The sequence below is a fragment of the Gobius niger genome (assembly GCF_951799975.1).
Source record: "Gobius niger genome assembly, chromosome: 8".
NCBI classification, from domain to species: Eukaryota; Metazoa; Chordata; class Actinopteri; order Gobiiformes; family Gobiidae; genus Gobius; species Gobius niger.
In genome coordinates this window covers 2,441,807-2,455,495 of record NC_136859.1, presented here as the reverse complement: position 1 = coordinate 2,455,495, position 13,689 = coordinate 2,441,807, and the positions used below count along the sequence as shown (strand labels likewise).

At 39.4% G+C, this 13,689-nt stretch overlaps 1 protein-coding gene across 1 annotated transcript in view; it reads right to left on the bottom strand.

The window, feature by feature from the left end:
* LOC306966786 (voltage-gated inwardly rectifying potassium channel KCNH2-like) overlaps positions 1 to 13,689 on the bottom strand; it is a gene marked incomplete at its 3' end in the record, with an annotated part of 115,157 nt that overhangs the window by 67,324 nt on the left and 34,144 nt on the right. The window contains exons 3-5 of the mRNA XM_079561603.1: positions 3,075 to 3,239; positions 2,673 to 2,943; positions 1,627 to 1,781 (exon numbers count right to left, since the gene is read on the bottom strand). Of these exons, the coding sequence (XP_079417729.1) occupies positions 1,627 to 1,781; positions 2,673 to 2,943; positions 3,075 to 3,239 (591 nt within the window). The remainder of the gene's footprint in view (positions 1 to 1,626; positions 1,782 to 2,672; positions 2,944 to 3,074; positions 3,240 to 13,689) is intronic.

Genomic DNA, 13,689 nt, shown 5'->3' with positions numbered 1-13,689 from the left:
AAAAATTTGACAAAAAAAGACAAAAATGTGATAAAAAAAGACAAAAATATGACAAAAAAATGACAAAAATGTGACAAAAAAATGACAAAAATGTGATGAGAAATTGATGAAAAAAATGACAAAAATTTGATTAAAAATGACAAAAAAGGGCAAAAATCTGATAAAAAATGGACAAAAAAATGACAAATAAAATAACAAAAATGTGCTTGAAAAAATTACAAAAACGTGACAAAAATGTGACAAAAATGTGACAAAAAATGACAAAAAACATGATAAAAAAGTTACAAAAATGAGCTGAACACCCACCAAAAAATGATGGAATAAAAATCTGATGACGTGAGGAAAAAGATCCTCTCGGTTCCTGCGGGAGTTAAGAGGTTAAACCGATAATCCATCTCTGCAGCTTCTGAGGTGGTGTTTGCTGCCCCCTAGTGGCCTATGGATGGAGTTGCTGCTGTAAAGCCACACTGAGCAGACATTATTCTGTATTTCTCTGACGTAAACAACAACAAAGAAAGTTCACCATCGATATAAAGTCTTCTTAATTAGATGAACAGCACATTCCACGACCAGGACAAAATCTGAGACAGAGCCTTTGATTTACTGTAGTAATAATAAGGTTTATGTGGTTATGGTTTCATTTAACCTCTTAACTCCCGCCTGAACCGAGAGGATCTTTTTCCTCAAGTCATCAGATTTTTTTCCCATCATTTTTTTGTCGGGTATTCAACTCATTTTTGGAACTTTTTTGTCATTTTTTTGTCATTTTTCGTACATTTTTTGTCCTTTTTTTGTCAATTTTTTATCACATTTTTGTAAAAAAAAATCTCACATTTTTTTCATTTTTTGTCAATTTTTTCGGCCATTTTTTGTCAATTTTTTGTAATTTTGTCGTCCATTTTTGAATCAAATTTTCGTCATTTTTTGTCATTTTTTCATCCATTTTTTAAATCAATTTTTTTTCATTTTTTTGTCACATTTTTTTCATTTTTTGTCAATTTTTTCGTCCATTTTTTGTCCATTTTTTGTAATTTTGTCGTCCATTTTTGAATCAAATTTTCGTCATTTTTTGTCATTTTTTAAATCAAATTTCTTTCATTTTTTTGTCGCATTTTTTTCATTTTTTGTCAATTTTTTCGTCCATTTTTTGTCAATTTTTTTGCCATTTTTTCGTCCATTTTTTAATCAAATTTTTGTCATTTTTTGTCACATTTTTGTCACATTTTTTGTGTCATTTTTTGTCTTTTTTGTCAATTTTTTATCCATTTTTTGTTAATTTCTTGTGCCATTTTTGTGCCATTTTTGGCACTTTTTCATCAATTTTTCGTCACTTTTTTGTCAATGTTTTCTCACTTTTCTGTCACATTTCCATCATTGTTTTCGTCTCAGTTTTGTTGCTATTTTCTCACCTTTTTTCCAGAAGCTTTTGGACTGGGGTAAAGCCAAACTGGAGAACATGTGCTCGGTTCAGGTGGGAGGTAAGGGTTTAAGTATAGAACGTTTCGCCTCTTCATCCAAGAGGCTTCGTCAGCGACACTAGCTCAGCCCGCAGACTAGATAAAGGGGAGGAGTTAAGCTCAGTCTGTGAAGGATGGCCGACCTCGCTCATGAGCAGCTGTGTCTGACCTGTGCAGCTGTGTCTGCCCTGAAGTCTCTTGGCTCCTGGTCCGGTTTTCACGTCTTCCATGGAGGAGAAGAACTTGAGGGTCCCACAGCTGCCGTCGAAGCCCACGGAGGGGGGAGGCGTGTGGAAGAGGAGGTCCTGCTCCACACCTGCACCCCTGGGTCAGAGACAAACTTTAGATTGAAAACAGAATACTATAGTGAAATTAATCCAAATAAACTAAACTAAACATCAAAATACAGTATAAACACAACATCATTGACCAGATTTTAAATGTTTTGCACTTTAAATTATTATAAATGCCAAATAGATTTTACAAAAGGGGGCCTCGAGTGCTTCCCATCCAGGGGTGAGGGGACCCCTGGAGGTACTTTTGGGAATTGCCTCACAGAAAAGTGTGGAGGCTGTAAAGGGCGGAGCCTGTAAAGGGCGGAGCCTGTAAAGGGCGGAGCCTGTAAAGTGTGGAGTCTGTAAAGGGCGGAGCCTGTAAAGTGCGGAGCGTGTAAAGCAGTGTTTCCCAACCAGGTGTACGGGGACCCCTGGGGGTACTCGAGGACCTAGCAGGGGGAACTTGGAACTATTTCAGATTGAAAAAAGGGGAAAATGTCATCATTTTTCATAGGAAAAGCTATATTTTTCAGTAAAATGTAGCATAACATTGTCCTTTTCTTACAAATACCACTTTTAAGTAATTACTCTCTAATTAAACTGTAACACCCTTGAGGTAGGGGGTACACGGTTGACCACTGAAAGGCCAAAGGGGTACGAAAGACAAAAAACGACTGGTGTAAAGTGCGGAGCCTGTAAAGGGCGGAGCTTGTAAAGGGCGGAACCTGTAAAGGGTGGAGCCTGTAAAGGGCGGAGCTTGTAAAGGGCGGAGCTTGTAAAGGGCAGAGCCTGTAAAGTGAGGAGCTTGTAAAGTGTGGAGCTTGTAAAGGGCGGAGCCTGTAAAGTGTGGAGTCTGATGGAGCGTCTAAAGGTCAGATGTTGTTAAAGTTTAGTCTCTTTGTCTGCACATGCACCCTGTGGATATTTCTCCCGTCTTTACCTCTTCTGAGTGAAGGCTGGAGGTGCAGACGCCGGGCCCTTCCTCTCCCCCTCTCTCCCCCCGAACACCCCCCCAGTCTCCCCCTCCCTCTCCCACAGCAGCCCGTCGCCCTCCGCCCCGAGCTGCTGGATCTGCGGCAGCGACAGCAGCTTGTCCAGCGCCACAGACTCGTGTCCGAGGGGGGAGAGGGGGGAGTCGGCGCCCTCTGTGTCCGGGGAGAGGGCGGCCGGGCGGGGGGAGAGGCAGCGCAGGAGGAGACGCAGACGCTGGGCTGGAGGCGACAGGACAGAGTCACACTTTCGACTCCACGACATTTGTGTAAAAAGTGCATTTGAAAAGCCTGATAATGATGCACGCTCTGTGGACAGTAGGGGGCGCTGTGCGGGTGAGGGGTTGCATTACCGCGGCTGATCCAGGGGATGCGGAGCGTGCGGGGCAGCTCTGTGGACGGGGAGCGAGGGGCGGGGCGGAGGTCAGAGGGCAGCTCGAAGTTTAGGATGAACATGATCACCATGCCGTCCTCGTTCTTCACCGGCACCACGTCGATGATGCAGTGGAAACACTCGCCTGTGAGAGGGGGGAGAGAAGGGGAGAGAGAGGGGGAGAGAGAGAGGGGAGGGGAGAGAGAGGAGAGAGGGAGGGGGTGAGGAGAGAGAGGAGAGAGGAGAGAGAGGAGAGGGAGGAGAGGAGTAATAATAGGAGAGGTTAAACTGGGGAGCCACTAGAGGGAGACAACAAACAGGGAAACACATCTGAACTAGAAGCTCCAGAAAACTGGGAGATGGCCACTAGAGGGAGACTATGGCTGTATCCGAATGTCCACACTATTCCCTAACCCCTCATTCACTACATAGGCTGCACTATATAGTCGACTATATAGTCACTGATTCTGTTGGCGATTCGGACACAAGCCACTACTTTCTCCACGCTGCGTGACGTCACGCGCGCTGCGGCGTGCAGAAATGTTTTTTTTAATCTGAATTTATTTATTGTTACAAACATTTATTTTATGAAACAGAACGACTGTTTTGGCTCTTTTACAGGCGTTACTATCATCACCAAAAAGAAAGAAAAAAAAAAGTCACCCCAGCGTGAGCTCAGAGACGCCAAAGCAGGTCAGAGCCCGGTGTCCGAACACCAGCAGATTGAGTGACTACATCTGCTAAAAGTTCGCGAAACTCCGGGAATAAAGTATTTCTGCGATAAAGACCGACCAGACTCATGAGACAGTGGAATATTTATGGATAAATACGAGTCAGATACGCTTTTACTTCACATGGATTTTACGTGAATGGCTTGGATTATTCCAGATTCATGACAAACACAAACACACGACTGAAACAGCTGATTTACTTCAGTTGTGTTGTTTAGTTCAAAGACCTGTAGCTGTCAGGCTCTTCTCCGACTCTCGCAATGCATTGTGGTCTATATTGACCCGTGTAGTGACCATCGATGCTCACTACTTTTCGAGATGCATTGTGGGAAATTTCGAGTGGACTACTTTTTTCTCTCTGGACATTCGGAGACCCCTACAAAATGGCGTGAGCACTATATAGGGAATAGTGTGGACATTCGGATACAGCCTATGACACGTTGTCATCCAATTTTAATTATTTATTTTGTTGCATTTTAATTGTTTTTGTCACATTTTTTTGCTTTTTAATTGCTTTTTTCTTTGCATTTTTGCCGATTTTTGTCGATTTTTTTTCGTTTTTTTTGTCTAATTTTTGACGATTTTTTGTTGCATTTTTGTCACAGTTCTATTGTTTTTTGTCACATTTCTGTCACATTTATGTCACTTTTTGTCACATTTTCACAGCTTTTTCATTGCGTTTTGGCCGCGTTGTATCTTTGTAGTGTAATATAACTGTGATCAAGCCACAAGACGTGACCAAAACAAGGAAGAAGCTTAGATTAGTTTTGTTGGTCTTAGCTTTCAAATGAGGTGTTACACTTTAATGTTCAATGAGAGTAAATGCACTCGGTTAGGGCGGGGGTTAATTCTGTCACTCTGAGATGAAAAAGTGAAAAGGCTTTTATTGAAACATGTTCCTCTCAGTAAAAGAAAGAAGGGCTTGAGCCTCTTGTGTTTGTTTGTTGATGAGTTTAGTTTGTGGTTGAAGGTCGCTGCGTCTGCAGGGACAGGATCATCGTCTCATTACTGCAGCATAAGTCTCATATCGTTACAAAGAGGTGGATTAAACACAAACGGCGGATAATCCCGACCTCCGCGTTTCCTCTGGTCACATGACACGGCTCGGGTTTCATCACTTCCTCCTCTGAAGGTCAGAGCTCATCACACCCTCGCTTTCTCCTTTTCTATCAGGGTTAAAGTCCAGCAGAGGCAGATCAATGTTTACTTTGAACAAAACGTGCGACGCCACATCTCAGACAGTCCATATTCTTCATCAGACTTGTTCTAGTCATTTCAGAGCTCAAATTGCCACCTGGACGCAGCTTATCAACTCTTATCAACTTCTGTCAGAGGAGAAAACTGGATCATTCACTTTATTCACTCAAAGCAGCCACTTTAAAGAAAGCCTCTTGGTATCAGTTAATATGGGTTAATATCGGATATTGGCAGATACTCAAACCCCCGGTATCGGTATCGGAAGCAAAACAGCTGGATCGGTGCATCTCTAGAAACCAGTAAATTGGTAAGAGCTCTTACGCCAAACCGGATGTGCGTCCATGATAAGAAGTGTCCGAATAGTGCTGTCAGTTAGGAAGGAGCTAGGGGGAGGAGCCTCAATGCTAACTATCATAGCCACTTTAGCACAGGGACCTCTGATGCTAACTATCATAGCCACTTTAGCATAGGGACCTCTGATGCTAACTATCATAGCCACTTTAGCATAGGGACCTCTGGTGCTAACTATCATAGCCACTTTAGCATAGGGACCTCTGGTGCTAACTATCATAGCCACTTTAGCATAGGGACCTCTGGTGCTAACTATCATAGCCACTTTAGCATAGGGACCTCTGATGCTAACTATCATAGCCTCTTTAGCATAGGGACCTCTGGTGCTAACTATCATAGCCACTTTAGCACAGGGACCTCTGATGCTAACTATCATAGCCACTTTAGCATAGGGACCTCTGGTGCTAACTATCATAGCCACTTTAGTATAGGGACCTCTGGTGCTAACTATCATAGCCACTTTAGCATAGGGGCCTCTGATGCTAACTATCATAGCCACTTTAGTATAGGGACCTCTGGTGCTAACTATCATAGCCACTTTAGCACAGGGACCTCTGATGCTAACTATCATAGCCACTTTAGCATAGGGACCTCTGATGCTAACTATCATAGCCACTTTAGTATAGGGACCTCTGGTGCTAACTATCATAGCCACTTTAGCATAGGGACCTCTGGTGCTAACTATCATAGCCACTTTAGCATAGGGACCTCTGGTGCTAACTCACCTGTGATTTGGAGCTATGTGCCGTCCCATAAGCCACAACGCCGCCAAAAAAAAAAAAAATTCTGCACAAATCAAACTTAATAAAAGTCCATGTTGTCGTCCCCACAGCTCAGTCACATGTCAGTGTTAAAGAGTAAACTCCGGAAACGGATTAAATGAAGACAGTTTGTACTTTTGTTTTCATTTAGTAGAAACTTAAGCCACATGGATCATTTGCATAATGTAGTTTTATGAAACAGCTGTTGAGATAAAATAAGGCAAAAGGGAAATGTATGACAGATTTGGATTTTTTTTTCTCCGTAAATCAGTTTCAGTTTCAGTTTCTTCGGTCAAAATTGTAACAGATTTACATTCAGTTAAGTATACTTCTTCATAACATAACATACAAAATGACCGAAAAATATCTTTGTTTGGACACTAAAAAAAGATGTTTGGACTAGTGATGTCACTTCCCCTTCCTCTGGTTAAGGACGGTCAGATTGTGCAAATAGCTCTGAAGCTCTAGTTCCCTAACTGCAGAGATCGAACAGTCGACCTCATGAAAGGTTAAGGATTAGTTGTTAGTGTTTGTGCTTAGAGGAAATAATCTGACGGTTTCAGGCGCGGCCTCAATGTAAAAACAAAAGTAATGCAGCTTTAAAACTGCGGCTGTTGTTAAAACGAACAAACACCACTGGGCTTGTTAAACAACACTGGCACCAATGAAAAAGAAAAATCTATTGTTCTTTTCTCCTTCTTCGTTTCTCTGCTTCATTATAGTCGCCGCTTTGTGCCGAGGAGAAGAAAAGTCCAGCCGACAAGTCATGAATCAAAACCTGTGCTGAATTTATCTAAAAAAAAAAACTCTGTGGAAGTTCAGAATGGGATTTGGACGGATCGAACTTTGCTTGGATCTGATTATGTTCTACACAGATATAAGTAATCTGCAGTTTCCATCCAATTACAGCCAACGACTTCCTCAAATCTGCACAAATGTAAATCGATGGCGTGTTTCAGGAGATCGTTCGTCTTCCTCTGTGTTCGGGTCTGTTTTCCCGGTGAAGTTGTGCAGAGGCTCGGCATCGATCGCCCGTAATAAACACGTTACACTGCGTTTAATGAGGCAGGGGTCAGAGGTCGCGTGCGAGAGCCGTGGGGAAACACTCAGGGGGAGGAATAATTGAACAAAGAGCAGAAAGGGCACAGGACGCAGAGACTTATTATTATAAAACTGGACTTTACAGATTTTACTTCATCTCCTCAGACTTCATAGTGACTTCAAATAAGTTTTATGTTTACAAAAGTCATAATATCATTCAAATGCTACAATTATGTATTTTCTACCACCTACTTGCTCCAGTAATGTCCTAATGTTTCATTTCTAGACACCGAAGCTTCTTCTGAGCTCTTTAGGTCATAAAAGACTCTGGTCTCGTTCTCGATGGGTTCTCCCTGGATGAACGAGAGCCTTTACAAACGTCCTCATGTGCGGAAGGAGCTCAGATGTGTTCACCACAACTGCCTCTGCACGAGCTTAATATCGAAGCTGCAGTTACACGTAGGGATGGGTGCCGTTAGTTTTTTTGTTGATACCAAGTACTTTAACGATACCTGCTTTTCGGTTCCGGTGCCTTAACGGTACTTTTTTCAATACCTATTTTATTTTAATTCAATAAAAATAACGTGTATTAAAAGCATCATTCAGGAAAAAGACTGAAAACAGCACAGCAGAGGCGACACAGCAGCGTCGCCTGTAACCTCCTGTTTTGAGCAGAATTTCCACTTAAGCAGAGATAAAAGAGAGAAAGGACGTCATTCCCTCCTGAGCTGCAGAGTCAGATCCACATCAGAGCACGGTTTCTTTCAGATAAACTTTTCTAAACTCACTGCACTTTGACGAAGCGAAAGCTCCACACGTCAAAGATCCTCACATGGTGTGAGCCTCACTCTGACACTGATCATTTACCAAAACTGTACCAACAATGTCTAACACAGAGTGAGCGCTCGCTTTTCTATAAACCGGCTTTATTGTCCCGTCTCTGCAGCTGCTGTAAAGTTGTAACAACAGCACGTAAGCTCCGCCCAACAGCACGTAAGCTCCGCCCAACAGCAGGTAAGCTCCGCCCAACAGCACGTAAGCTCCGCCCAACAGCACGTAAGCTCCGCCCAACAGCACGTAAGCTCCGCCTCCGGGTCTGTCGCTAAAGGTAAACACGCCTTTCTTTTTGTCACGGCTTGGTTTTGCTTTTCAATTTGCCTAAAAACTGAAGTTTCTTATTCAGTCCTGGTTTAGAACTGGTTTAGTCCTGGTTTAGTTTAGCTCTGGGTTTTACGACCGGAGTAAGTCCTGGTTTAGACCTGGCTCAGTCCTGACGCAGACCGCGGCTCTGCCTTCTCTATTACAAAAGTTTAGTAGTTGTAGCTTCGCTTTAAGGCCAGTTCATCCTCCAGTTCTGGCGTCTTGTGAAGTATGAACAGCCCTGTAAGTTATAGCTTTAAGGTGTAGCTTTTCTTTGCTCCATTTGCGCTGAAGCGGAAACCGGAGCTTTTCGGCCGGTGCCAAGTAGGTACCATTTAACGGTGCCCATCCCTAGTTACACGTATGACCTGAGGTGGCAGTAGGGAGTATAACAATGACCAACTTGCATCTAGTCCCTTTAATAATAAATATTATTATAAATACTATGAATGAATGAATAGTTTTTTATTATTGTGTCTTGTATGCACTGGCCAAACGGGCCTCTAAAGAGACCAGATGCAAGTTGGTCATTTTTATGCTCACTACTGCCCCCTCAGGTCATACGTGTAACTGCAGCTTCTATATTAAGCTCGTGCATGACGGCACTTCAGACAAAAGTAACACCTTTCTGAGTGACAGTGCAGGATTTTAGAGCCAGTTGTGGTGAACAGGTCTGACTCATTCTACACATTAGGACATGGAGGAACATGCAGGGGGAGGAAAACACTTAGTTTTAACATTTTTAAACTCTGTATAGCCCCTTTAACCCTGTGATTCAGTCCGGCCCAAAACTTGTCAGGCATAAATTCATAAGTATGTCAAAAAAAAAAGTAAGTCACCAGCCCATTCCAGTGCGGAGTTATGATTTTTTTCAAATGATCATAATGCTCACTCCAGCCTCTAGGGGGCAGCTTCAATCAGGAAATAAACAACACATTGTAGTCAAGTGGGAAATACAATAGTAGCTTACTACCACGGAGTGTGGAGTGAATGAATATTGACCACAATGTAGCCGAGACTTGTGACACAGGCTTGTAAAGTGCAATAAGTGTGAGCCGTTTTTAGGAGCTGCGTCCTATTATTATTCATGTATTGAAAGTTCTGTGCCGAACAAAATCTGTAAAAGTTATAGTCATTTTAAAGTCATTTGGAAAACCTCTGACTCTACACTTCTCTGAGTTCACCAAGTGTTTCCACATCCAGAAAAACGGCCTGGAGGAGAAAAACAAAGTACACGGCGCCGAGTTATGTGATTAGAATGAAGAGTTTTGGTCATCGCTACGGCAACACTGTGGAAATACCTCATGGGTGTGGCTGTCGGCTCTACAGGGGGGCGAATGGCCATATATTCAATTCAAGTGTTATTATTGCCTCATTTTTAATTGGGATTTTACACTGAGTCGAAATAATATACGATAGATGAGAATATTTAGAATAGGTTTGGTTGAATACATTTTAGTTTTGGCTTGAGCGGGGGCAGAAGACCACAGTGTCGAGACTTTCTTAACCTCTTAACTCCCGCCTGAACCGAGAGGATCTTTTTCCTCACGTCAGATTTTTTTTGTTGGGTATTCAACTCATTTTTGTAACTTTTTTGTTATTTTGTGTCACATTTTTGTCCCATTTTTTGTCATTATTTTGTCATTTTTTGTCAAATTTTTTATAATTTTTTTTCATTCTTTTTGCAATTTTTTTCATCAAATTTTAGTCTCTTTTTTGCTACATATTGGTCATTTTTTTGTCACATTTTTGTAATTTTTTTCGTCCAATTTTTTATCACATTTTTGTCATATTTTTGTAATTTATTTGTCACATTTTGTCTCATTTTTTTATTTTTTTTGGTCAAATTTTTATCACATTTTTGTCATATTTCTGTAATTTTTTTGTCTCATTTTTGTCATTTATTCGTAAAAAAATTTCTCAATTTTTGTCACATTTTTGTATTTTTTTTCCGTCCATTTTTTAATCACATTTTTGCCATATTTTTTGTAATTTTTTGTCATTTTTTGTCCATTTTTTGTCACATTTTTTTCATTATTTCGGCAATTTTGTAATCAAATTTTTGTCCCATTTTTTGTCATTATTTTGTCATTTTGGGTCAAATTTTTTATAATTTTTTTTCATTCTTTCGGCAATTTTTTTCATCAAATTTTAGTCATTTTTTGCTACATATTGGTCATTTTTTTGTCACATTTTTTTTAATTTTTTTGGTCAAATTTCGTCAAATTTTTTTGTCTCATTTTTTTTATTTTTTTTGGTCAAATTTGTATCAAATTTTTGTCATATTTCTGTAATTTTTTTGTCTCATTTTTGTCATTTATTCGTAATTTTTTTCTCAATTTTTGTCACATTTTTGTAATTTTTTTGGTCAAATTTTTATCACATTTTGTCTCATTTTTGTAATTTTTTTGTCATTTTTGGTCAAATTTTTGGCATTTTTTGGTCAAATTTTTATCACATTTTTGTTAGATTTTTGTAATTTTTTTGTCACATTTTGTCTCATTTTTGTCATTTTTTCGTCCATTTTTTGTTCATTTCTTGTGACATTTTTGCCACTTTTTCATCAATTTCTCGTCACTTTTTATCAATGTTTTCTCACTTTTTTGTCACATTTCCATCATTGTTTTCGTCTCAGTTTTGTTGCTATTTTCACAGCTTTTTCCCAGAAGCTTTTGGACTGGGGTGAAGCCAAACTGGAGAAAATATGCTCGGTTCAGGCGGGAGTTAAGGGGTTAAAGACCATCAGTGAAATCAGTAACTTTAGAAAACCACTAAAGCCATGGAGGCTGGTGATCACAGACGATAATGACAAGCCCTGAAGATATTTCGTTTATCAGATTAGCTTCGATCAAGAGCGATGACGCAGCAAATCTGTGAGAGGAAAAACTGATCTGATTTCCTCCAGAAATAACGGTTCTGGCGGTAAACAAAGCCCTGCAGAGTAAGAGACGGCCGACAGCGGCTGGTAAACACGCTCACTCGGACATTAGGGGAGTATTTTTAATCTGAGCGGCAGACATCGACCGCCATCATAACTCTGTCACCTCAATAATGCATGAACTCAACGCTTTCCTTTAGGTTCATGAGGAGGAGTGGCTCAGGAGAGACATTACAGAGAAAACTCATTAACCTCTTAACGCCCGCCTGAGCCGAGAGGATCTTTTTCCTCACGTCATCACATTTTTCCATCATTTTTTTGTTGGGTAGTCAACTCATTTTTGTAAAAAAATTTGTGATTTTTTTGGTCAAATGGTCAAATTTTTGTCATTTTTTATCACATTATTGTATTTTTTTTGGTAAATTTTTTATCATATTTTTGTATTTTTTGTCACTTTTTTGTCTTTTTTTTTATCACATCTTTGTCATTTTTTGTCACATTTTTGTCATTTTTTTGACAGATTTTTGTCATTTTTTTTGACATTTTTTTGACAGATTTTTGTCATTTTTTGGCCTTTTTTGTCACATTTTGTCAAATTTTTCTCACATTTTCGTCAATTTCTTGTGACATTTTTGTGACATTTTTTCCATCATTTTTTTGTTGGGTAGTCAACTCATTTTTGTAATTTTTTTGTGTGATTTTTTGGTCAAATGGTCAAATTTTTGTCATTTTTTATCACATTTTTGTAATTTTTTTGTAATTTTTGGTCACTTCTTTCATTTTTTCGTCAATTTTTTTATCCATCCATTTTTTGTCATTTTTTGGTCAAATTTTTATCACATTTTTGTAATTTTTTTGGTCTTTTTTTTAAACCACAGCAGAGGATGCAGTTTCTCACCCTCACACTGACAGACACAATGAACTATTTATTTATTTATTTGTTTATTTGGTCGGGACAGTGCATGTTCATGAACATACATGGGTCTCATTCATGTAAACAAGCCACACGGATTGTGGCCACACAAACACACTCATTAGGATGTATCACATTTATACACAAGTCCCATTGGCGTCTCCAGGTCTTCCTGATTCCATTCATTAGTGTGGGGTGTTTAAACCCTTAACTCCCACCTGAACCAAGCACATTTTGTCCAGTTTGACTTTACCCCAATCCAAAAGCTTCTGGAAAAAAGCTGTGAAAACAAAACTGAGACAAAAACAATGATGGAAATGTGAGAAAAAAGTGAGAAAACATTGATGAAAATGTGGCAAAATGTCCCAAAAATGTCCCAAGAAATTGACAAGAAATTGACAAAAAATTAACGAAAATGTGATAAAAAATGACAAAAAATTTAAAAAAATGGATTAAAAAAATGACAAAAAATGACAAAGATTTGATTAAAAAATGACAAAAATGTGATTAAAAAAATGACAAAAATGTGATTAAAAAATTGACAAAAAAATGACAAAAATGTGATAAAAATTGGACAAAAAATTACAAAGATTTGATTAAAAAAATGACCAAATTTTGTTTAAAAAATGACAAAAAAAATTATAAATTTTTTGAAAATGTGACAAAAATATGATAAAAATGTGACAACAAATTAAAAAAAATTGACAAAAAAAGACAAAAAATTTACAAAAATGAGTTGAATACCCAACAAAAGAATGATGGGAAAAAAAAATCTGATGACGTGAGGAAAAAGATCCTCTTGGTTCAGGTGGGAGTTAAGAGGTTAATCAAAATGCTGAGAACTTCAGGCTTATGTCCCAACTTGGAATATTTCTCCTGTGTTTGTTCAACTTAAGAAATGACTCACGGACTATAGTTCTGGACTCGCAGACTCACAAGAACATGGTCTGAGCAGCTCCAAGACCAAGGACTGAGCCTCACTCTCACTTTACGTGTATTTCAGGCCGTGTGCTCTAAAAGGTAATTATGTGCTGCAATTCAATAATTAAAGGGAGTTGCCCGAGGCTGAAATGCAAATGTACTTCCATCACATACATCTCAAGGTAGCCTCATCACGAGAGCTTCTTCCTGGAAAGTAAATGAGCAAACCTGGATTCCTTCATGGTTTTCAGGGGCGGACTGGCCATGTGTCCATTCTGGAAGAGCACAGAAGGGCCACCAGTCCCGCCTCAACCGAGCTTTACCCAAATCTAAAAGCTACAAAGAAAAGCATCAAAATAGCGAGAAAAAGAGGATGAAAACATGAGAAAAACACGGACAAAAAAACACAACAAAAAATGATAGAAATAATAAAACAACAAAAATATGACAAAAATGTGGCGACGTGATGAAAAGTTTCCATCACTTTTGTAGGTCTTAGCTTTCAAATGAGGCGTTACATTGTTGATCTCTAGTTGAGAAGCTTTTAGATTTGGGGAAAGCCCAGTATAAAAACACATGAATCTAAAAGGAATTCCGTGGAGTATGGTGTGCCACAAGGTTCAATTTTGGGACCATTATTATTTATTATTTATATGAATGAT